Source organism: Schistocerca serialis, chromosome 1 (genome assembly GCF_023864345.2).
Source record: "Schistocerca serialis cubense isolate TAMUIC-IGC-003099 chromosome 1, iqSchSeri2.2, whole genome shotgun sequence".
NCBI lineage: Eukaryota > Metazoa > Arthropoda > Insecta > Orthoptera > Acrididae > Schistocerca > Schistocerca serialis.
Genome location: NC_064638.1, coordinates 1,106,689,695 through 1,106,713,743, shown reverse-complemented (window position 1 = coordinate 1,106,713,743; position 24,049 = coordinate 1,106,689,695). Strand labels below are relative to the sequence as shown.

At 41.4% G+C, this 24,049-nt stretch overlaps 1 protein-coding gene across 1 annotated transcript; it reads left to right on the top strand.

The window, feature by feature from the left end:
- The first annotated feature begins 2,520 nt into the window (after nt 1–2,520).
- LOC126459261 (uncharacterized) lies at nt 2,521–23,905 on the top strand. Its single transcript, XM_050095849.1, has 4 exons — nt 2,521–2,667; nt 7,889–7,948; nt 16,007–16,202; nt 23,578–23,905. The coding sequence occupies exons 1-4, from the start codon at nt 2,598–2,600 to the stop codon at nt 23,591–23,593; spliced, it is 342 nt and encodes a 113-aa protein (XP_049951806.1). The 5' UTR covers nt 2,521–2,597; the 3' UTR covers nt 23,594–23,905.
- Nucleotides 23,906–24,049: the final 144 nt, after the last annotated feature.

Below are 24,049 nucleotides of genomic sequence, written 5' to 3'. Positions count from 1 at the left end.
TCAGAATATCTTCTAAGAATTTACAAAAGATCGATTACAACGATAGTGGACGGTAGTTGTGTAGATTGCATCATTTCTGCTACCCTACTTCTAAACGAGTGAATCTGTGTTTCCTTTCAGTATTTGGTTTGTTCGAAGGATCTTCGGTATACTAAGAGGGGCTAATGAAACCGCAAATTCTATACCTAGTCTGATAGGGATTTCATTAGGCCCTAGAGCTACGTCCAGTTTTAGCGAATTCAGCTGTTTCTCAACGCCATCATCCCTCATCGGCGGACGATACACGTTCGCCTACGGCGTCCCACACAGGACATGTACGTTCAGGAAGAATGTTCTGTCCTATCTGTGATGAAATGTACCAGATGGCTTCGAGAACTTATGCGATCATAAATGTGCATCTATGGCTTCCCAGATAGTTTTCAATCCAGATGAGCGCAGACGAGACCCCATCGAGCAAGACGAGGGCAGCTTGCAGTCTGCTCGGAGCCGTGTCCGTGGATTGCGGGCTGCGGTTGAGCAGTTGCTTCAAACCCCATATGACCGTGCTTTTGGTGCCTGGTAGGGATAGTGCAATGGCACGTATCCTCCGTCATCAAGGTGATGATAGATGTCTCTAATTCAGTTGGTCACGGGTTAATCTTATTCGTCTGTTCCTTCTGTTCCTCTATAGGAGTCGGGGAACAAGCACAGCAATTGCTTGAAAAACCGGGGAAAACAGTCTAAAATCCATACGCAAGGAGACCAGCTTGTCAAACAACGTTCGTTTATCCAGCGGTTGATACAGGAATGATCGATATCCCTAATTCGCAAGCTAGCACATGTAACCGCTCTTTAGAGAGTGGGTATTCAGAAACGAATATTAGATTAAATTCAGTAATACAAAATGACCCAAGAGCCCCCCCTCCCCCCCCCCCAAAAAAAAACACGGTAATTGTATTTCGAAGTAATAGTTAGTTAAAATTTTACAAAGAGATAGATATTTGAAATAGAGTAACGCAAAGTAGCTCAAAGGGAATCCAAGGAAGACATAATAGAGCTGTGTTTTGTTTTGAATATAATATATAGACCAATGCGCAGCTCTCTTGAGTCTTTGTTTACAATGGTGCATGTTCGCAGTGTTCCGTGGTAGTCGGAAGTTAGGTATTATAAGCCTAATTAAATATCATTCTGATAACTGGATTAGATATTGAAGTGGCGGATAATAGATTATTTTGAGTTATTTGGACAGAAAATAGTTGGACCTTATCATACTAATACCTTTGCCGACCGCTGTCAAGGCGATTCTGCTAATAAACGAGACGTGAGATATAGTGCCCGTGAAAAGACTAAATTTGTGCTGAACAGACACTGAAAGAACTCGAAGCTATAATTAATATCGTGTCGTGAGAATTAAGAAGCTTAGATATTGTAAAGCCAGATATTAATGGTAAAAGACAGTTTCATGGGTAATTATATCTTTGGTGATAGAAACGCGATGGAATGTGGTACGGGCTGACCGTTATTATACCGAAAGGATACACACTAGGATCATCTCCTTCTTCATTGATTCCCCAGTGCCAACTCTCATTAATTTAAGAAGTGAGTTGGGTCAATGAAACAGAATATATACGAGAATTTCTCCGTGTTTTCTAAATCCCGAAAATGAGATAGTACACAGACAAGTATATCTGTGAATATTCAAGGGTTATTGAGAAAAGTTGATTCACCTGTTACAGACAGATAATAGGATTTAACGAAGGTATATTGACTACGAAGGTAACTAAATCAAATTTTTTTGGAAACAAAAATGAGAAAAAATAGACTGGAACCCGATTGCTATGTTATTCCCGAGTAATAAATAAAATCATTGTCTTTGGATCTGTCATGGTCGAAAGTGTATGAAATATCTCTGGAAATAGAAAACGAGATCAGTTCTCAACTGATAGTTCACACAATTAGATTCACAACGTGATTCAGAGATGTTTTATGCCCGATCCACACGGCAGGGAATGGTTCTTAACTAGCCGGGACAATATACACACAAACGTTTGAGATCAGCTCCGCTGCCGGGGGAAAACGGCGAAGCGATATCTGTGCAGTCGCGACGACGGTGGGTGTGCGGGCATACACACTACACTTTTAGTGACGGGAGTAGATCAGCAAATTCATTCAAAAATCGTGAAAAGTTGGCAGTTCTGGGCTTCAAAACGTACCAACCTTTAGCCACTAAGCCTCACCAGGTTCGCAGTAAAGCATGGGTGACTGGTGCAATACGACTGAATGTCTCTGTTGTCTTAGATGGCTTCACACCTTACAACGCCCTTATAACCGTCCCCGCGTGTTTATTGAGTGAGTAGACAGGTTGCCAAATGTTTGGTCAATGACTCTAAATAAATCTTAATACGTCAGCAAGGCTAGGGCGGCGTCATATCCAGAGAAGAGGCGGTCAAGAACCTCTGCGGTAGCCTTGTTTGCCAATTTGAGTGTGTGCGGGGCTTTACCGGCGCCGGCGCACCCACTGCTTTGGCGTCCGTCTGCCTCCTGCTGGTATAAAAGAGGGCACGCACTCAAACACGCGCCACAGTGTCGTCTGGCTCTGCTGCGTTACCCGTACCATAATGGCGGCGTGCTTCACACAGCGGGTGGTAATCCTGGCGGCTGTCTGTGCTCTTCTCATCAGTCTCTCAGGTCAGCTGCTCTCATCTGTAGCGTTTAAATACAACTGATTTTCTATTCGCATCATATGAATCTTTTCTCTGCTACTCTTTTCATATCTTCCTGTGCCCGATATATTGACTGGAAAATGTCTATACGCTCGTCGGTTGAACTTTTTCGTGTGAAAAAAAAAAAAATCTGATGAATCGATAATATCTTTCAGACTAATACCGCATAAACAACAGTGTTTATAGTAGCGCAGTAGTTTTGTCTGTGACGTCATCGTGCCAGTGTAGGCGCATATGCATAATCGTTACGGATATTAGTTTTGAGTCTAGTTCTAAATTGGTGCGGTGTGGAAACATTTTTAACTCGGACGTTGATTCGGTTGCCGTTGTAAAGACCTTGCGGAGCACTACTATGATACAAAGCGAGAGAATAAAAATATTCCCCGGATTATAAGTGAAAATCGGTATAAAACTGAAAGTTACGAAGTAATGAAACATGTCATCTCATATGACTCGTACATTAATATGGTCAGATTTACGGAAAACGCAAGTCAGAGGAAAGTTGTCGTCTGACGGAATCCAAAAAGCCAAAAAGGTCCAGTGCCGGACGAATGCGAGAGCTACGGCAGCGTTCGAAAGGAAACGAAAAACGAGCGCAAAGCAGTTTACACGTAGCTGGTATACAGCGGCGAATGACGGTCCAAACTTGTGATTTATCTACTCTGTAGCCATTATACTGTTCTGTGAAAGCATTACACTAAAAGGACTGATAATTAAATTACATATTCATGTAAAGCACTTATGATTCTATCCCGACGTTTTCATGAAAAATCTACGACGCGGACCCAAACTGCACACACACATTGCTTTACCCTCTTAGCAATCGTCTGTGTAGAAATATGTAACCACTCTATAGACAGACTGCATTAGTTGTTGTCGTATCTACATCAGACTCTGAGCATCAATGTACACGTAAAGCCAACAAACACAGACAGTTACTTATAAGTCTTCCAAACATCATAAACAAGCTGCATTCAGTGCTTTCTTACGGAGAGCAGAAAAATTTCCACTTACGTGTTGCAGAATATGAGACAGAAATAGTTTCATTTTTCTCACATATTTATCCTTTGCCAACTCCTTGCTGCGAGTCTATGCGAAAAGTGTATCTACGCCAATCTATTCGGAAGAGCTAAAATGTCTTGCGAACAAAACATTCAGTGCAGACAAATATTTCGCTGTAATTCAAGAGGAGGGCGGAAGTTAGGTGCCATATCGCAGTGAACTCGTAAAAAAGTCGTTAAAAGGTGTGCCAAGTTAAGTAAATTCAGGAAGAAATCATTTATCTACACAACTGTTGAAATTGTAGTAATCAGTATTTTGAGCTTTCCGGGTGTAGGATACGGAAAGCAAAAAAAAAAAAAAAAAAAATCACTCAAAACCATGAGATACAAATGATTTCTCATGTAACAAATACTTTTACTGATTTATCCATTTTGTATCATAATGCCAGTTACACAATGAAACGTTTTCAGTTGCTACATATAATGATTTTTTCCGAAATCTTCTTGTTTCTTTACTTGAGACGATTGGTAGTAATGTTCAGTTGATTTACATAATAGGATGATAACGCTGTCTAAACTATTACGTTAAAGAGTGAAATAATAACAGTTTCTTAATATTTGACCCTCTGAATGAGCATGGATTGAAGTATCAAGTTAACGGCGTTGCATATTCTACCGCCAGCTATCGACTTACGCTTACACTCACAGAAAAAAGTACCAACGAGAAAAAAGGGAATGGTGGACACAATGATGCATTTCGTATGGGGACTATAGGGACAATCAATTCACAATTCAATATAAAATTAATATTCATGTGAATAGTTTCGGAAGGAGTAGCTGGAGTCTGGAGGAAGAAATAAACTGTTGAATTTATAAGGAACCATTTCGTTGTCCTCTTAGACTGATTCAACAAAAATCTAGTAAACTTATAATTTCTGGGAGTGTCAAGAAACATTGAACTGCACTCCTTCCATATGTCATCGGCATTACATTATATTATTATTCTTTTTTTCTTTCTTTTATTGTATGGTAATTCATGTGTTCCTACGTCGATCGGCTTCTTATGCTGCAACACTGGATCTCGAGATGACTGTATGGCTGTAGAAACCGGTAGTTGTATTAATAAAATCTGTGCTTCCTATCTGATTAAATAAAAGAAGCAATAACGATTAGATCAACCACGGCGTTCCGCTACAGAGTACTTCCATTTAATTTAATTATTTAATTGTATTTTTATTTTTAACCCTTATTTTCTACTCCAGTAGTTATTTTTCGTTCTGTCAGTTGGGGGAAAGGAAAATCTGCACCTTGTCCAAAGAATATGTTTCTAGTATGGTGATAGTTATGGAATTTATCTCAGGTACACAAACGCAGTCTTGAAACGTCGATGATTAATTTCCGCCAATTACAATACCTGGTACGAAATAGCACCTCAGTAGTAATAGTTGTACAATATAACACTACAGTAATAATAATTAATTTTTTTGTACCACGGGCTAAATGACACGTGAATGGAATACGTTAATTACTTTTACAATATCAAAGGTTGATAAGTATTATAATTTTTTGATATAATGTAAGTTTTCCACTTCACATGTCAAAGAAACTGGTATAGGCAATCGTATTCAAATACAGAGATATGTAATCAGGCAAAATACGGCGCTGCAGTCGGCAACGCCTATGTAAGGCAGGTGTCTGGCGCAGTTTTAGATCGGTTACTGATGCTGCAATGGCAGGTTATCAAGATTCAAGTGAGTTTGAAAGTGGTGTTATAGTCACCATACGAGCGATGGGACACAACATCTCCGAGGTAGCGATGAAGTTGGGCTTTTCCCGAATGACCATTTCACGAGTGTACCGTGAGCATCAGCAATCTGGTAAAATATCTAATCTCCGACATCTCTGTGGCCGGAAAAAGATTCTGCAAGAACGGAATCAACGACGACTGAAGAGAATCGTTCAACGTGACAGAAATCCCTTTCCGAAATTGCTGCAAATTTCAGTGATAGACCATCAACAAGTGTCAGAGTGTGAACCATTCAATGAAACATCATCGATACGGGCTTTCGGAGCCCAAGGCCCACTCGTGTACCCTTGATGACTGCACGGCGCAAAGCCATACGTCTCGAATGGGCCCGTCAAGACCGACAGTGGACTATCAATGACTGGAAACATGTTGCCTGGTCGGATGAGTCTCGTTTCAAATTGTATGGAGCGGATGGAAGTGTAAGGGTATGGAGCAACTTCATGAATCCATGGACCCAGCCTGTCAGCAGGGGACTGTTAAAGATGGTGGAGGGTGCAGTTAGAGTGATGTAGGGCCCTTGATACGTCTAGATACGACTCAGACAGGTGACAAGTACGTAAGCATCCTGTCTGATCACCTGCATCCATTCATGTCCATCGAGCATTCCGACGGACTTGGGCAATTCCTGCAGGACAATGCGCCACCCCACACGTCCAGAGTTGCTTCAGAGTGGCTCCAGGAACACTCTTCTGAGTTTAAACACTTCCGCTGGCCACCGAACTCCCCAGACATAAACATTACTGAGCATATCTGGTATGCCTTGCAACGTGCTGTTCAGAAGAGATCTCCAACCCCTCGTACTCTTGTGGATTTATGGACAGTCCTGCAGGATTCATGGTATCAGTTCCCTCCAGCACTACTTCAGACGTAAGTCAAGTCCATGCCACGTCCTGTTTCAGCACTTCTGCGCTCTCTCGGAGGCCCTACACCATATGAGCAGGTGTACCAGTTTCTTTGGCTCTTCGGTGTATACGCATTTTTGTATGGACGAATATTTCCTACAATATAAAGCCGGAAATACGACTGAGAGTAGACTTTCTTTGTACTGGAAACTGAAGTAGCAACTACAATATCACAGACCTGCTTCCGTAGCCATGCTCAGTAATGCTTGTACGGCTGGTGGCGCTCGATTGGAGGTAAACAGGTTCGAATTTCGGTGCTGGAAAATTTTGCGGCATGGTAAAGAGATGTGATGGCGTGTAGTTCCTAATCAACTGCCTTCGCGTCTATACCTTCCATTAAGTTGCAGACCTCTCCACAGTGTCACATGAAGTAAGTGAATGTGACACTGTGGACGACGATCCATCCTGTGGATGAGTTAAAGCTATTAGAAAGGAGTAGTGTATGTGCCAGCATCGGATTTCACCCTCCCCCTTCCCTTCGTCCGTAACAAAGCAAACCTAACACTACACTATAAAATTACTCATCACAGACATCCACAAAACACAGACAGTGTGCATAACGGGCCAGAGGAAAGCATTGGAAAACCACCTCCAGCTCGTAGGACCTTGTCTAGAATGGCAATGCAGGGTTTCTGTACTTGTTGCCCTCTTCGCTGAGTAAGGGACTACTCTGACTTGGGATGATTACAGAATGACTGTCTAGGTCTGGAAAATAAGTCCGTAAGATGATATTGCTAATAAGGAAAGTGTTAATATTTTTTGATGTCAAGTTTAGCTGGAAACCAACTGTGGCTGGCAGAATTAAGAATTAGCAGCTGCATAACTGTCTTAAATTTAATAGACTAATAATTTTTAATTACTGCTGCTATTAAACCTTACAGAGTATAAGGTCGTGGTGCACAAAACTCTTCTGTTCCCAACGTTTCGTCCAGAACTGCGCTGGACATCTGCAGACTCAACAGCTCTGAAGATGTCCAGCGGAGTTCTGGACGAAACGTTAGGAACAGAAGAGTTTTGTGGACTTCGACCTTATACCCCGAAAAGTTTACCAGCACCAGTGCCATCTGGTCGTGAAAGTCTTCGTTCTGTCAACTTTTAGTTAGTTTCTGTCTTTCACTTGTTTTTGCTGCATTAGATTTGACAAGATAACATCATAGATATGTTTTCACATTAAAAAGTATGTTAGCAAGGTTGTAGTTCAGGACAGAGTAATGGTTCTGCTAATCTTGAATGAAAGGACGGCATATGGTACCCTTGTAAAGGACCACACTTGTTGTCATCCGAGTTATGTGAACTAGGAATTCTCAAACAAATTTACATACAACAACATTCGAACTATTTAGATAATGTGCCTTTTTATTTGATTAGTGGTATTCATATGTGTAGCCTGTTGTGTCACACAAGAGATGTAATTTAGCTTGAAATATATTTGTTTGTTGACAGCGCTTCTGAAATAAAAGTACTTCTCTGTTTCAGCTGCCACAGACTACCATGGACCCTTACTCTCGAAATTAGCTGCTGCCGAGCAACTGGGTGGTAAGTATGAGCAGAATCGCATTTTTCAGTGAATAGGGAAACAATGTTTAACAAACATACTCACACGTATATTAAATAATTGAAATAGTAACATAATTTTTAATAGGTCGTATATTCACTATCTGATTAACGTGATTTGAAATCTATTCGCTTAGTAATACATGTTTGCATCATTGAAAATAATTTGTCGAGAGTCTTGCTACTCACCGTACCATAGCCTTTAAGAGTATACAGCAAGGACTGAAATAATCAGTCGTTGAAGGATGCTGGTAGCCATAAATGTAGGAGACAATGTAGCATGTAGATCTCTCAGCTTTGTCAATAAATCATTGAGATTGGTTTACAAGCTGAGAGCTGCATGTTCCTCCATTCATGTTCATGTAATGAATGGAAATTAACCTCGTGTTAACCTGTTTCTAAAAATTGTACATCTACTGGGTGAATATATGGCTAAAATGATACAGAAATACAGGAATGCTGCTGATAAGTTTCCTTAACAGTTCTGATTGCAAATATTGCATAAATCGCAACATATCTTAAGATTACTTCACATGAGAGTTAATTACTAGGGAAATATTCTCACAGAAATTATGTATCAACAATCGCTCCATACAGTAGGAATTATCAAACAAACCTCATTAAATTAGTATTGTATTTTTTGAATAATTTTAATAGTAGTGAAGTTTAAATATTTTTTCATTTGTGTGGCCATATTGTCGGTCGTTACTTTTCAATTCCTGAGGGTATTTTCGTTCTGTTTTTTACATCTTTAATTAGCTCCTTTGAGTGGTACCCCAGAGAGGTTTCGTTATGAATAGAATAGGTCGTATCTATTTGCATAGTTATATTAAGCGCTGGCAATACTGATTTAGAACTGTGATCGTTTCCTAACGCCACTGAATTGTGAGGCCCATTACAAACTTTTTTGTCAGCTAAGAACGAAAGAAGTTTCGGTCAGTGTACAACTTTCTTTGTAGCTACACTCTCACAATGTTTTAACAGACATTCTGTTTCTCCACTTGTGGACTGTTGCAGTCGTGTTGCAAAATGTAGCTGTTTTTTAGTCACTAAAGCGAATTACGTCGAATAGAACCAGATGTGACAGCTGAACGCCATGTGCGAACAACCTTCCTTAGTCACGGGACAACCTCAAGAAACGTCAACGATTTTCAGTACTTTCCAAAGACACGTGTGGTTCTATAGCAACCGAGCTGAATCTGCGTTGAGTGATCGAAAATGAAATTTCCACATAAGACAATACTAATGTCTTTTGACATGCTAAGCTATAGCGCCCACATTGAAAGAATATTTTCCATGAGCATCACGACCTCTATTCCTTCTTTCATTTCAGAGATGTTGCAGGGAGGAATAAAAAAATTGGGGAGATTGCATTTTAATTCTTCTGTTTCACATTTACGTAGAAAACACTACACTGATGTTAGTCAGACATACTCAATAGCTGATGTTAGTCAAGAGACTTTTCAATCAAATAAATTTGTCATGTAATACAACTGTAATGATTAGATTAGAACGTAGTTCGTAATTTGTATGATATGGTACTGTGCCTTTCATCTGACTCACGTCGTTTCTATAAGGCGTTCATAACTAATTTATTATTTATTACTTTTATGGTTTTTAAATCAGTGAATGAATTACCCTTGTGGTGTGTGGGTAATATTATTGTGCCTTCTATCCATCTTATTAACCTTTCAAACAATTTTGATATATGACTTTAGTTCCGCCTTAGCAAGTGCATTAATTGACTCACTGTAGGAAACTGTTCTTTAATCTATTTCAATAAACTTGGGTGGGAAACCTAAAAATGAATTACTAATAATTATAAACTCTCTATCATTTGCACGTGAATGACTGAATGCTGGGTTTTATGAAATCCACGGTCAAGAATAAACGGAATGATGTTCTTTGCGTCACATAGACATTACAACTTGTTGAGGTTAATTTGGACATAATAGTTTTAATTGCTATTTAATCATTAGAAATGTAACTACTATTCTCTTCAACTTCCGACCGTGAAGCGTGTGTACACAAGAGTTGTTGGGTCCAGTGCTGTTCTGCAAGCGTCGTTCTCATGCGCGTGCTAATAGTGCGACTGGCGCAATATGTTTGTTAACGAAATTAACAGCACCAACACCAATTAGACTCTCTCAAATAAAATTTGGCCACACTGAAGTGTTTCCATTCGTGTGTGTGTCAGACACACTTGAAATCATCGTCAGACTTAACCTTTGTAAGCAATAGGCTTGCGAGATGCTTGCCGTTTCAGCCTGAGGCTGAGTGAGACTTGTTCGCAGAAAATGACGTCACTTGCCTTCCCGCTGATGTATATTAGATTCGCTTGCACAATTCTGAAACGTGTGGCACAACAAAAGCTCTTCCACCGTAGTTCCGAAACCGTGGCTACCGAGCCGTTCCTAACGACTCCCACGCCATATTACCTCAGACTACTAATCATTCTGATGTGTCTGGAAGGTCTCTGTGAAATACATTACGTCATACACTCGGCGTTAAAATTAGTTTCTTTGTTACATTTAGAGATAATATTATTATTTTTTTTAAATAAAATACTTCAGATGTCAACGAACACAGTCTTGCCTCAAAATGAAACAACTATTTATCTTCTCCATCTATATGTTCAAAGACGTTTACATTTGGTATCAGTTTGAAGATGACGGAACATATATTGAACATTCACCAGCAGTAAGACAATTTCCTTGATATCTCGAAGTTATTTCCCCCTTCACCGCTGTTATCCTGCAATTGAAAGGCCGAAAGGCTCAGAGAGTAATAGCTTCCAGTAGCATTGTACCTACAGTTCATGATGTTTCCACTTGTGTTAATAGGCAACGCCAGAAACTTCTAAGAAAATAATATACAAATATCGTACAAATTATATCCTTTCGGATCAGTACATAGTAGATACTTATTACGAAGTTGTACCATTAGTTTGTTAGGCAATTAGGAAACATATTTTTTCAATTATTTTGAACATTCGTTTCTAAGACATTGCGCTGCCTTTCCACTACCATTCCCTCTCTTTCGAAACCAACTTGTCGCGGTATGTGATGCTTTTCGTCCAACTTCAACTGTCTCTTTGGTCAAGATACCAAATCAGTTCTCACCTGCCATGCTGAGAGGCCAAACTTGGACATCTGACTGTCTCTTTTAGTCAAGTCCTTGTCTCCTGCCCTGTAACCTTTTCAAGAATATTAATCTAGCCAACCGAAATAACATCATCCGATTCACCTATAGCAACACATTATTAAGTGGAACCATAGTAAACAGGTAAACAACGTCCGGCTCGACAATTGTGTCATTTAGTTTACTGGTTAAGTACACCGAGTTCTTGATGTGAGAGCACCATGGGCCAACGTCCGGTCGTGGTAGTATTTTCAGGATTGAGAATCGAGCACAAGGGCAAACCAATGACACTGACCACCTATTCGATTAACAGGTTGCTGACAACAAGGGCGTTGTTTGCTGATTGGATTCCAACACTTAAGAGAAGATCTAGAGGCCGATCTCATGTAAGGCAGCAGATGCCATGAGGTAGGAAGCTTGCAGGAGCAATATGACTACATTTGGCTGAATCAATGGAGCGTGCTGAAGCCTGAATAAGATCTTCGTTCAGAAGTGGATTTCAAATCTATGATGTTCACTAAGATGATATACATTAATACAGGAAATTTATAATGTAGTTTTGTTTCTGTTTAATTTCTAATATTACCAGGAGGTAGAACTAAGCTCCTAAATTTACTCACAGTATCCAAGAAGGAAGGTTAGCGAATAGGTACTGTTTTGCTATCATTATAATAAATTCATAAGTACAGTTTGTACAAATGTCGTTTCGTGTAAGCCTGACAACCGTGTTTCACTTGTCACTTTGTCAAAACATCATCTAACCTTCTCATAACACTAATGATTTCTTTTCAGAAAGGAGGTCTAGCTAATTCGTAATCACTTGTTTCCGTGGTATTTAGGTTTACTCATGGATGAACACACCCACTATAGTCTACATTTTGTGAAACCCACACTTGCAGTAACTCACAATATACCACTACTTTACGACCTAAATGTCAGGTCATTGGTTTTAAAAGACAGTTTTTCCGCAATTTTCTTTCTTTGCATTGGATACTCAAACGCTTTGGACGACATGAAGTGGGGAAGTATGTGTGTAAACTCCCACTTTTTTAACGATACAACTTACTTGAGATTGTCAGCCGACGTACCTTGCTGGGTAGCTTGATTCTGCAACCTCCTTTTCCCTTCTTCTCCGAAGTATATTTGCGAGGAACAGGAATTTCTCAAGACCCTTTCTACTTATAAAAAATAAGCAGACGCGGGTAGTTTCTTTTGCTTCAGTTAACGATGTATATTCAAACATCGAAAGTTTTACAAATCTCATAAACAAACACTGTCAAGTAAGTCTCCTCGCGTATACAAAGGTTAGAAACAAAGTTCTCTTACACATAAGAGAAAGTTGGCTTAAAAACCAAGTCCATTCTCTTACTGAATCGGAATACACGCCTTATCCTCTCCAAGACGAGCATCCACTTAACAATATTTCAGCTGTTCTTCCTTGTTTTCTTCAGTACAATAGCGTCCGCCCCCGGTAGCTGAGTGATCAGGGCGACAGACTATCAATCCTAAGAGCCCGGGTTCGATTCCCGGCTGGATCGGAGATTTTTTCCGATTGTCCTAATCATCATCATTCCATCTCCATCGACGCGCGAGTCGCCGAAGTGGCGTCAAATTGAAAGACTTGCACCAGGCGAGCGGTCTACCCGACGCTAGGTCCTCGTCGCACATTATTATTATAGTACAATAGTCAAAGTTATAAAACAGTACGGAATAACACAGAAGTTCCTTGAGTCTGACGTGTTCTTTCATTACAATTCTATGGCGCGACCGGCAAACACTTGTCGGTGCCGTTCGACCGCCGTGTCTACAGTCTTCTTACTACAAACATCGGATCTGCACACACAGACAGGCGACGCCCAGTAGATAGGCAATCTCACACTTACATTTAAAATATCGTGTGTTCGAGACGGTCGAAGGCCGAGTAGTTCTAGAATTTACGCAGAAAATCCCGAAACACTACAATACAAGAGATATTAATCAGTGACATTTTAAAACTGTTATATAGGACTTCAAGAATATGCTAGATGTCATTTACCTACATCACTATCTTGCAGTTCGCTTCGAAGTGCTTGGAAGAAGGTCCACAGAAACACCTTGAAACTTTTTCTCGACCGTTACACTCAGCACTTGGGAAAAATAAACATTTAAATCTACCCACGCGAGCTCAGATCTCTCCTATTTTATTCCTATGGTTATTTCTCTCTGTTACGAGTGGGACAAGTTAAACCACCGAAACATGCACTATTGGTCTCTTGAGAACCCCTGTTGCTTTGTCAGGCGGAACGTCAGCACCCATGGAGTGTAAGCGTGTTGTGTGAGATAGTGATACATCAGCGCACAAACCCGGTTTTTATGGACGGAACACTCAAAGCGCACAAGTATCGCAGCCTCCTAGCAAACCATCTTCCATGGATGCTAGAAGGCGTTGCTCTGAAGATTAGGAGGAACCTGTGCTAAAAATATGATGACTTTCCAGCTCATAGGGCACGAAGTACCACAGCATGTGTTCACGAACTCTTTCAGTACCGTTGGATTGGAAGCACAGACTCTGTACATTGGCCGGCCCGTTATCCAGATTTGACACCCCAGACCTTTTTTTCTGTGGGGAAAGCTGAAAGACGCTATCTAGACGGACATACCAACTACGCCCGATGACACGCAACAACGTATTACTGCAGCCTGCTCGGACATCTCCGCTGAAATTCTAGCACTTGAGGCGAAGTGGTTGGCGTCTATTGTGATATCGTGCCGCATACACAGTACAAAAACGAAGTGCATTTTTCCTACACTCTCATACACGACAAGCATGTCGGTTAGTTATGTGTTGGTAAATCTCATCGTCCATTCACGACCAACTGCTTAGACTGTCACACAGTAACTGACTTGCAAGTCACAATACACTCAAAGAACACACAAGCACACTGTGAGCAAACACAATAACATTGTACTTAGTAACTACGTAGGTTGAAAGACACAAACAAGTGTCGGTGTGGGAACTTTTCGAAATACGACATCTCACTATCAGCTTTTAACGCGTCCTCTTATATTATTATGTTTTGCTAGTTGTTGTTAGAAAAACCTTTATTCAGTCGGTTGTCGAAATTTTGAAGTAAAAGTTATTGTGGAAGTCGCGTAGCAAATATTTCGCGTAAAACGCTGTTGCGACACAGGCAAAGATCAATTGTGGAAACTAAGCCAGTGAATATTGCAAATAATGTTATTAAAGAATACGGCCGACTGACTACGTCAAATAAGAGGGCACGTACATTCGCGAATGAGTGGCAAAAAAAAAAAAAAAGCGTTACTACTGTGTAGGAAATATAGTTACGCTTGTACACATTCAGATGTATGCGGACATACGAACGGGATAAAGACACGTACATTTTGAGTGTAATCATCCCCCGTGGCCTGGATAAAAAGAATTACAGTTAAATACATTTATTCATCCTAGAACGTAAATGTGTGGACTTCGAAATTAAATTAAAAGAAAGATTGCAGGTTCTGAAGGTCGCGGCAAATATACTGAAACTGACGGTAGCGGCCACGAAAGGAAAAAGAAGAACACGTTCACGTACCTCTATTGTTGAGCAGCGTCACCGTGAAGATCGTCGCCTCCATCTAAATTCTCTGCATAAAATTAAAATAATAGTAACAATTTTCCAGAATTTCAGGAGATGGGACCCATGGTATCACAAAAGACGAAATCGCTCTGCTTCGAGTTCCGTAACACTCGCGTGATGATCAAACCTGCCAGTAACAAATCTAGCAGCCCGCCTCTGAATTGCCTCTATGTCCTCCCTCAATCTGACCTGATAGGGATCCCAAACGCTCGAGCAGTACTCAAGAATAGGTCGTATTAGTGTTTTATAAGCGGTCTCTTATACAGATGAACCACATCTTCCTAAAATTCTACCAATGAACCGAAGACGACTATCCGTCTTCCCCACAACTCTGCCATAACATGCTTGTCCCACTTCATATCGCTCTGCAATGTTACGCCCAAATATTTAATCGACGTGACTGTGTCAAGCGCTACACTACTAATGGAGTATTCAAACATTACGGGATTATTTTTCCTATTCATCTGCATTAATTTACATTTATTTATATTTGGAGTTAACTGCCATTCTTTACACCAATCACGAATCTTGTCCAAGTCATCTTGTATCCTCCTACAGTCACTCAACGACGACACCTTTCCGTACACCACAGCATCATCAGCAAACAGCCGCACATTGCTATCCACCCTATCCAAAAGGTCATTTATGTAGATAGAAAACCACAGCGGACCTACCACACTTCCCTGGGGCACTCCAGATGATACCCTCACCTCCGATGAAACCTCACCGTCGAGAACAACTTACTGGGTTCTATTACTTAAGAAGTCTTCGAACCACTCACGTATTTCGGAACCAATCCCATATGTTCGTACCTTAGTTAGGAGTCTGCCGTGGGGCACCGAGTCAAACGCTTTCCGGAAGTCAAGGAATATGGCATCCGTCTGATACCCTCGACTGAGGTTCCAAGGAAATGCGCCACGGTCGTATTGCCGGTCAACTGACTTCAGCTTGTCGCTTGTCATTTCCGACAACTGTGTCTCGCACACATGGATCACCATCTTCTTTAGCTATCCTAGCACAGCCTGTGTTGTCTTCCTGGCAAGATGCATTCGCTGTTGTCAGCTACCTCGTTCCTCTTGATCCCTCTGTGTCCAGGTATCCAGCAGAAAACCGCCTCTTTCTCCTGGCCATGCAGGACTGCCGCCTTGTACCATCTGGACTCCCTTATCTACTTGAGCTGCCACAGCTGCATGAGCTGCCTCAGCTGCTGGATTTGGGCTGCGTAGTTGGCCGGACACCAGACTGGCCTGAGCTGAAGCTCCGCTGTTTGTGTTCGCAGAAGGGGCGCCCCGAGCTCCTCGGGCGGCCTTTGGCCCACCGTACGGGGGCGGCTTCGGCGGCGGTCGTCACCACCCGGGCTTCGGAGGCGGCTTCCACCAGCCCGGCTGCGTTCTCTGCGGCGGCGGAAGACCCGGCGGCATCTCTGGCTCCTTCAGCAAGTCCAGCAGCAGCTCCTCCAGTGGATCTATCAACTTGTACGTACCAATACATGCCTGGTAGAGGATAACCGTGATTAATATACAGGGTGGTCCAGTGATCGTGACCGGGCCAAATATATCACGAAATAAGCGTCAAACGATAAAACTACAAAGAACGAAACTTCTCTAGCTTGAAGGGGGAAACCAGATGGCGCTGTGATTGCCCCGCTAGATGGCGCTGCCATAGGTCAAACGGATACTAGCTGCGTTTTTTAAAATAGGAACCCCCATTTTTTATTACATATTCGTGTAGTACTAAACAAATATGAATGTTTTAGTTGGAGCACTTTTTTCGCTTTGTGATAGATGGCGCTGTAATAGTCACAAACACATGGCTCACAATTTTAGACGAACAGTTGGTAACAGGTAGGTTTTTTAAATTAAAATACAGAACGTAGGTACGTTTGAACATTTTATTTCGGTTGTTCCAATGTGATACATGTACCTTTGTGAACTTATCGTTTCTGAGAACGCATGCTGTTACTACCTGTAAATACCACATTAATGCAATAAATGCTCAAAACGATGTCCGTCAACCTCAATGCATTTGGCAATACGTGTAACGACATTCTTTTCAACAGCGAGTAGTTTGACTTCCGTAATGTTCGCCCATGCATTGACAATGCACTGACGCATGTCGTCAGGCGTTGTCGGCGGATCATGATGGCAAATATCCTTCAACTTTCCCCGCAGAAAGAAATCCGGGGACGTCAGATCCAGCGAACGTGCGGGCCATAGTATGGTGCTTCGACGACCAATCCACCTGTCATGAAATATGCTATTCAGTACCGCTTCAACTGCACACGAGATATGTGATGGACATCCATCATGTTGGAAGTACATCGCCATTCTGTCATGCAATGAAACATCTTATAGTAACATCGGTAGAAGATTACGTAGGAAATCAGCATACACTGCACCATTTAGAGTGTCATCGATTAAATGGGGCCATTGATTCTTCTTCCCCTAATGCCGCACCATACATTAACCTGCCAAGGTCGCTGATGTTCCACTTGTCGGAGCCATCGTGGATTTTCCGTTGCCCAATAGTGCATATTATGCCGGTTTACGTTACCGCTGTTGGTGAATGACGCTTCATCGCTAAATAGAACGCGTGCATAAACTCTGTCATCGTCCCGTAATTTCTCTTGTGCCCAGTGGCAGAACTGTACACGACGTTCAAAGTCGTCGCCATGCAATTCCTGGTGCATAGAAATATGGTACGGGTGCAATCGATGTTGATATAGCATTCTCAACACCAACGTTTTTGAGATTCCGATTCGCGCACAATTTGTTTGCTACTAATGTGCGGATTAGCCGCGACAGCAGCTAAAACACCTACTTGGGCATTATCATTTGTTGCAGGTCGTGGTTGACGTTTCACATATGGGTGAACACTTATTGTTTCCTTAAATAACGTAACTATCCGGCGAACGGTCAGGACACTTGGATGATGTCGTCCAGGATACGGAGCAGCATACATAGCACAGGCCCGTTGGGCATTTTGATTACAATAGCAATACATCTATACGATATCGACCTTTTCCGCAATTGGAAAACGGTCCATTTTAACACGGGTAATGTATCACGAAGCAAATCCCGTCCGCACTCGCGGAATGTTACGTAATACCACGTACTTATACGTTTGTAACTGTTACAGCGCCATCTATGACAAAGCGAAAAAAGTGGTCCAACTAAAACATTCATATTTCTTTACGTACTACACGAACATGTAATAAAAATGGAGGTTACTATTTAAAAAAAACGCAGTTGATATCCGTTTGACCTATGGCAGCGCCATCTAGCTGGCGAACCATAGCGCCATCTGGTTTACCCCTTCAAGCTAGACGAGTTTCGTTCTTTGTAGTTTTTTCTTTTGGTGCTTATTTCGTGAGATATTTGGCCCGGTCACTATCAATGGAGCACTCTGTATAACAAATATTTTTGCCATTTCGACGTAGCCTTCTTTTTAAAATCAGCGACTTTGATCCAACATCTTTTCCATTGAGAAGATTCCATCTAATTAACATCCGTATACAGGATGATCGTCATTTACAGCGTACATTAACACATATGAAGGTATACGACAGTGCCGGTTGCTTACAATTAAAATGCAGCAATTCACAGAGGTCCATTGTGGGCTGTAATTATTGTATGACAGCGAAACTCATTGAATACGTTACTGCGTTAATACGGCACTGGTTTGCTCAGGAAAAAAAAGTTCCAATTTTGCCCACCAGGTGCAAATCTGGTGTGTGAATGCAAGGAAGATGAATGAAAATGTTTCCGTATGTAACGGATTAGAAATGGGACGTGGGCAGGAAAGTTAAATCAAGTAGTAAGAATGGCATAATGTTGATTGTATTATTAACTGCCGCTTACACGATTTGTTGAATATGATGACCGGAGGGGTCGGCTAGAGTTTGTACAGTACCAAATTTGCACATAGTGGCCAAAAAAGTAACTATTGTTTTTCAAGCGTAAAACGGTTCCGCATTAAAGTATTATCTTATCTTCCAATTTTCGCTGCCTTACGATAATTACAGCCCACACTGGACCTTCGTGTATTTACTTATAACCATACGGTAGAAGCAAAAACGATATGTCAAACATTGATCTGCAATCAATGCGTCTGTGACTTAATTTCGAATGTGTGATAACAAGCTACCACTGACCTTAGCATAACCGAGCGAGGTGGCGCAGTGGTTAGCACACTGGACTCGCATTCGGGAGGACGAATGTTCAATCCCGTCTCCGGCCATCCTGATTTAGGTTTTCCGTGATTTCCCTAAATCGTTTCAGGCAAATGCCGGGATGGTTCCTTTGAAAGGGCACGGCCGATTTCCTTCCCAATCCTTCCCTAACCCAAGCTTGCGCTCCGTCTCTAATGACCTCGTTGTCGACGGAACGTTAAACACTAACCACCACCACCACCACCTTAGCATAAAACACTGTCGAGCATTGAGGGCGGTGACTGAGAAACATCGAGTAAATGCAGTGGAAGGAATCACTCTTGAGCAGGCAAACTAGCACAATGACTGAGCGTTGCGTTCTCGCTTCCATCACACGAGTTCCCGGGTTCGATTCCCGGCGCGGTCAGGGATTTTCCCTGCCTCGAGATGACTGGGTAGTGTTGTGTCGTCTTCATCATCATCATTCATCCCCATTACGGTTGGAGGAATGCAATGGCAAACCACCTTCGCTAGGACGTTGCCTAGTCGGTGGCGCGGGTCTCCCGCAACGTCCCCTACGTTCCTCGGGGTATGGGACGTCATCATCATCACAATGGTCGAGCAGCTTCTCGTAAGCCACACATAGTCTGTACTAAACGACACTTGTGGTGATGTAAAGGGCGACGCCACTGGGCAATAGATGAGTGGAAACGAGTAAATAGGGTAATTAATCACGCTTTTCCCCAGTGGCTATCCGATGGAAGTGTTTCGGATTGGAGAGTGCCTGGAGAACGCTACCTGCCATCACATGTAGTGCCAACAATGAAATACGGAGAAAGTCGTGTTAAAATATAGGGGTGTTGTTTATGGTTAGAGTGTGGTCCCCTTATTGTGCTGATAACAACGCTAAATGCTTATGTATTTTACAGCATTTTGTAGCGCTTACAGAAGAACAAGGTTCGTATAAGATAACTATTTCAGCACGACAATGAACAATATCATAAATCAACATCAGTGAGGCCATGGTTTGTGGACAATAAAATTTCTGAAATGGACTGGCCTGGTCACAATCTCGACCTGAACCGAGTGCAACGCCTTTGGTATACATTAGTACGTTCACTTCGCTTCAGACCACAGCATCCAACATCAGTCCCTTCGTGATTTGTTTTCTTCGGGAAGTTCCTGCACAGACATTCAGGCAACTAACTCAATATGTCCCCAGCAGAGTTTAAGCTGTCATGAGTCCACATCTAATTGGGCTCATATTTGACGTAAACCCACGTACGATGTTCATGAGTCAAAATGGTTCAAATGGCTCTGAGCAGTATGGGACTGAACATCGGAGGTCATCAGTCCCCTAGAACTTAGGACTACTTAAACCTAACTAACCTAAGGACAACAAACACATCCATGGTTCAAATGGCTCTGAGCACTATGGGACTGAACATCGGAGGTCATCAGTCCCCTAGAACTTAGGACAACTTAAACCTAACTAACCTAAGGACAACAAACACATCCATGCCCGAGGCAGGATTCGAACCTTCGACCGTGGCGGTCGCGCGGTTCCAGACTGAAGCGCCTATAGCCGCTCGGCCACAACGGATGGCTGTTCATGAGTCATCAGTCATCATATTAGCAAAGTTTTTCACTGAATGTGTATAGTCTGTGGTTAGCGGTATTAGGTGACCATCTCATAGGGGCAGTTATTCTTCGAAAACTCGACCGTCGAGAATACCATCGGTTTCTGCGACGGAATTTTCCAGGATCGCTTGAAAAATTTCTCTTGTCCAACCTTGGGGTGTGTGGTACACGCATAATGAGGAACCGGCATATTTTTATGATAATGAAAGACCATGTTTAACGTGCCAATGTGATCCCAGGAGAATGGCTTGGACAAGATCTGTTATTTTACCTCCATTACCTACCCTTCCAATCCTCTGGATTATCCTGTTTGGAGTCTTCTTAAAAGTGCAGTGTACAGCACTCCCATTGCTATGGTTGACGGAGCGGAGAAACGAATTGCGCAATGCTATCAAGCTTTAAGAAGTGATCTGTTGGTGTTTGAAAGAATTAATAATTCACTAGAGAGGCGACTGGAGTATTGCAGCCAAATGGGTGTTGAACATCTCCTTCAACAAGTATGAGTGTACAATAAAATTTAATAAGTATTGTGCCGAAGTAGTATTGTATTTTTCACTGTTGTAGGCCATGGGAGAAATATGAGCGCAATTAGAACGGGACTTAATCGAAAAAGTACGCTTTGCACTATCTAGGACAATGAAATGGCGAAAAGTCTTTGGTCTTCATTTCACGTGTTCATTGTCACTATTCACCTCCATGATAAGAGATTCGTAATATTTTTAGCATTTCGGAAAGTTATTTCAGATAAAAGAAGTTAGCAGCGTTAACCTCCATTATTAGATCTACTTTGCCTCGTCGCGAATCCCCCTATTTCTGAGAATTTCACGTGAATGATTAGACTCCTAGTTTTCAAATACTAAAGTCGAACAGTATTACGTTTCTAAGCACTGAATAGTAAATCTTATGTGGTTTGTGTCCTAGATATTAATTTTGTTGAGTCACTCAGGATATTTGCAGTTCGCTTTGACTAACACTTTACCTGTGAAAAGTACGAGCCCAAAAATAACGTGATAAATTCGATGTTACGTATAAACACAGTAATATATTGCCAGCCTCTATAACCTGTATAATCTTAGAGATCTCTAAACTTAAGCCTAAAAGGCTACAGAAAAAGGCATGTCGCAAAATAGTGAGTAGCTCATGAAGTTAAATTCGGGCTCGGCTTCGTATCTACCGTTTTAAGCGATAGATTTCACTTAGGTCCTGCGATTGCGTTTCGTTAGGTCTTTTCTTTATTACATTGCTCACCTTGAAAATATGCATCATATTTCTAGGTATCTTACCTACAGTCTTCAAACGACCTACTTTTACACTAGACATAATACGTGACTGAGGTACAAATTATTGTGCCTGCACCGTTACCACTCCTGTATATGGTCCCGAGATCGAAATATCAGAGACAGTTGTTGGAACTCGGCCGAGATGTAAGTGGCTCAAATACCTTCCACGGAAGGAATTTCCCAGCAGTGAGTAACTCACGCTCCTTCCACAAAGCGCCACCGGGCAATCCCTAAAGTGAGAGTGAATCTAAGTTGTGAGGTAGCCACGTTTAACCACTGCCGAGCTCAGGCTACTTGGTATTCGTTCTAGAATACTCGTGTAGGCGAGATTAGCCTCTCGGCGTAAGGCAAGCCACAGCTGAAGCCGTTACCTGTACTGAGCTTTAAAGTAGCCTCCGCACGCCCATCGTGGTCACACGAGTAGGTGAGTTGTCTACAGTTTTATGTATGCTGAACGCCATGTGGTCTTCGTCGTGGCCTAGGAAGGCCCTCGGACACTGGTGAAGTCCACAGTGAGCGTGACCCGACACCTCGGACGGACTACCTCAGCGCGCAGTCCATGACACGGGCATATCAAACCTATTATGAAGCCATAATGACTGTTAATCGGCCGTTAATGTTTCCAAAACAGGAAAAGATTTTTCACAGACTGCTACCAGTCACAAAATTATGATGACCTACTAAAATTATTTAATGAAGTAATATGTTTCGAACCACAAACCTTACCTTCATGCTACAATGGCAGTAAAAAAAAAAACATTTAACAAAAATGCCCATACATATTAACGTTGTCCTTTACAGTCTTCGCTTGTGGAGAAAAAAAAGATAAGCCTTCAATGTGGGAGTACTCACTTCGTTTGTTGGTCTGCTGTTCACACAAAAAATTAAATAATCATTTATTTAGTACGTACGAAAGGGATGTCTTCTTGTGGTGCTATCACTTACCTCCATTGCTGTGGTTCCTTGTATCTTGTTAATTAATGTTCATACATTTACAAAGGAAACATAAAACATGTCATCATAATTAACTGTAGAATAGGTGGAGTGGAGTAGGAAGTAGATGGCGGTCAGAACAAAGCTTGTTTCGATTTAACTATCGATGTTTCAGTCATGGTGCCATGTATTAGTTGGAAAGTATTGTGCAAATCATACTGTCACATCTCTGATGTTTGTCATCAAATTATATTACAGTGAGAGAGAATGTGACCATGTGATGTTTTAATCGTTAGATTTCCCTTTTCTTTCTATGCGGGGACTGTAAAAAACTACTTTAATATCGATATGTAATTTTGTAATAATATTTTCTGTATTTCTGTTATACCCCGATGATTAGTTTTGTACCCGGAAATATGTAGCTTCATTAAATAATTATTGTATGTCAACAAAACTTTGTGACTGATAGTGGTCTCTGAAAATCCTTTTGAAACCAAACTCCTCAATCAGCAATTCCTTTATGATGTAAATGATCTGAAGATGGTCACATTCTGACCGACACCGGTACCTATTGTAAATAAATGTTTTATTGCTGTTTAGACTTTTTAATCGATTTTTAATAGTTCGTTTAGCCAGACCGCTGTCCCCCAGGAGAAATATTCTCAAAAATAACGAGCACTCCATCTCACCTTTCACCATTCTTAACGCCGTCTTTATTTTTACTACTTTCGTACAATGACATTATGTCAATTGTACAGCATGTAAACCATATTCCTTGTGTATTTAATCTCTCGTTATACACAGTTATTGTTACAAAACTAACGACAATTTTTTCTTCTCTTTCAGTGGTCGAAAGAAGTAAAGTAACAGCTGCGACTTCGAGAAACGCAACGCCCAACTTTTAACAGCTCATTTCATTTCATTGAAACGCACTCTCTAAATAAAGACAGTTCTCACTGTGAAAAATACTTCTATTACATACAGAAAATCAAAACAATTTATTCCTTGTTCACTTTGTAGCTGGAGACAGGAGGTACAAAGAAATGTAGCTGGGTCTATCATCAGTGAGCTGTTTGTCGACAGGCTCCACAATGGAGTGAGCTTCACTGTATCGACTATTTTAATTCGTTGATTAAAACGATATTTGTAATACATAATAAATCTAGACACCTTACACCTTGTCATCAAAGAAATTACGTAATTGAAATACATAAAATACACCTATATTTTTGAGACACATTTCTCACAGGTTTCGGCACTGTGAAGTGTAAGAAGAATCACTCTATAGAAACAGAATGAGACCTTCACTCTACAGCGG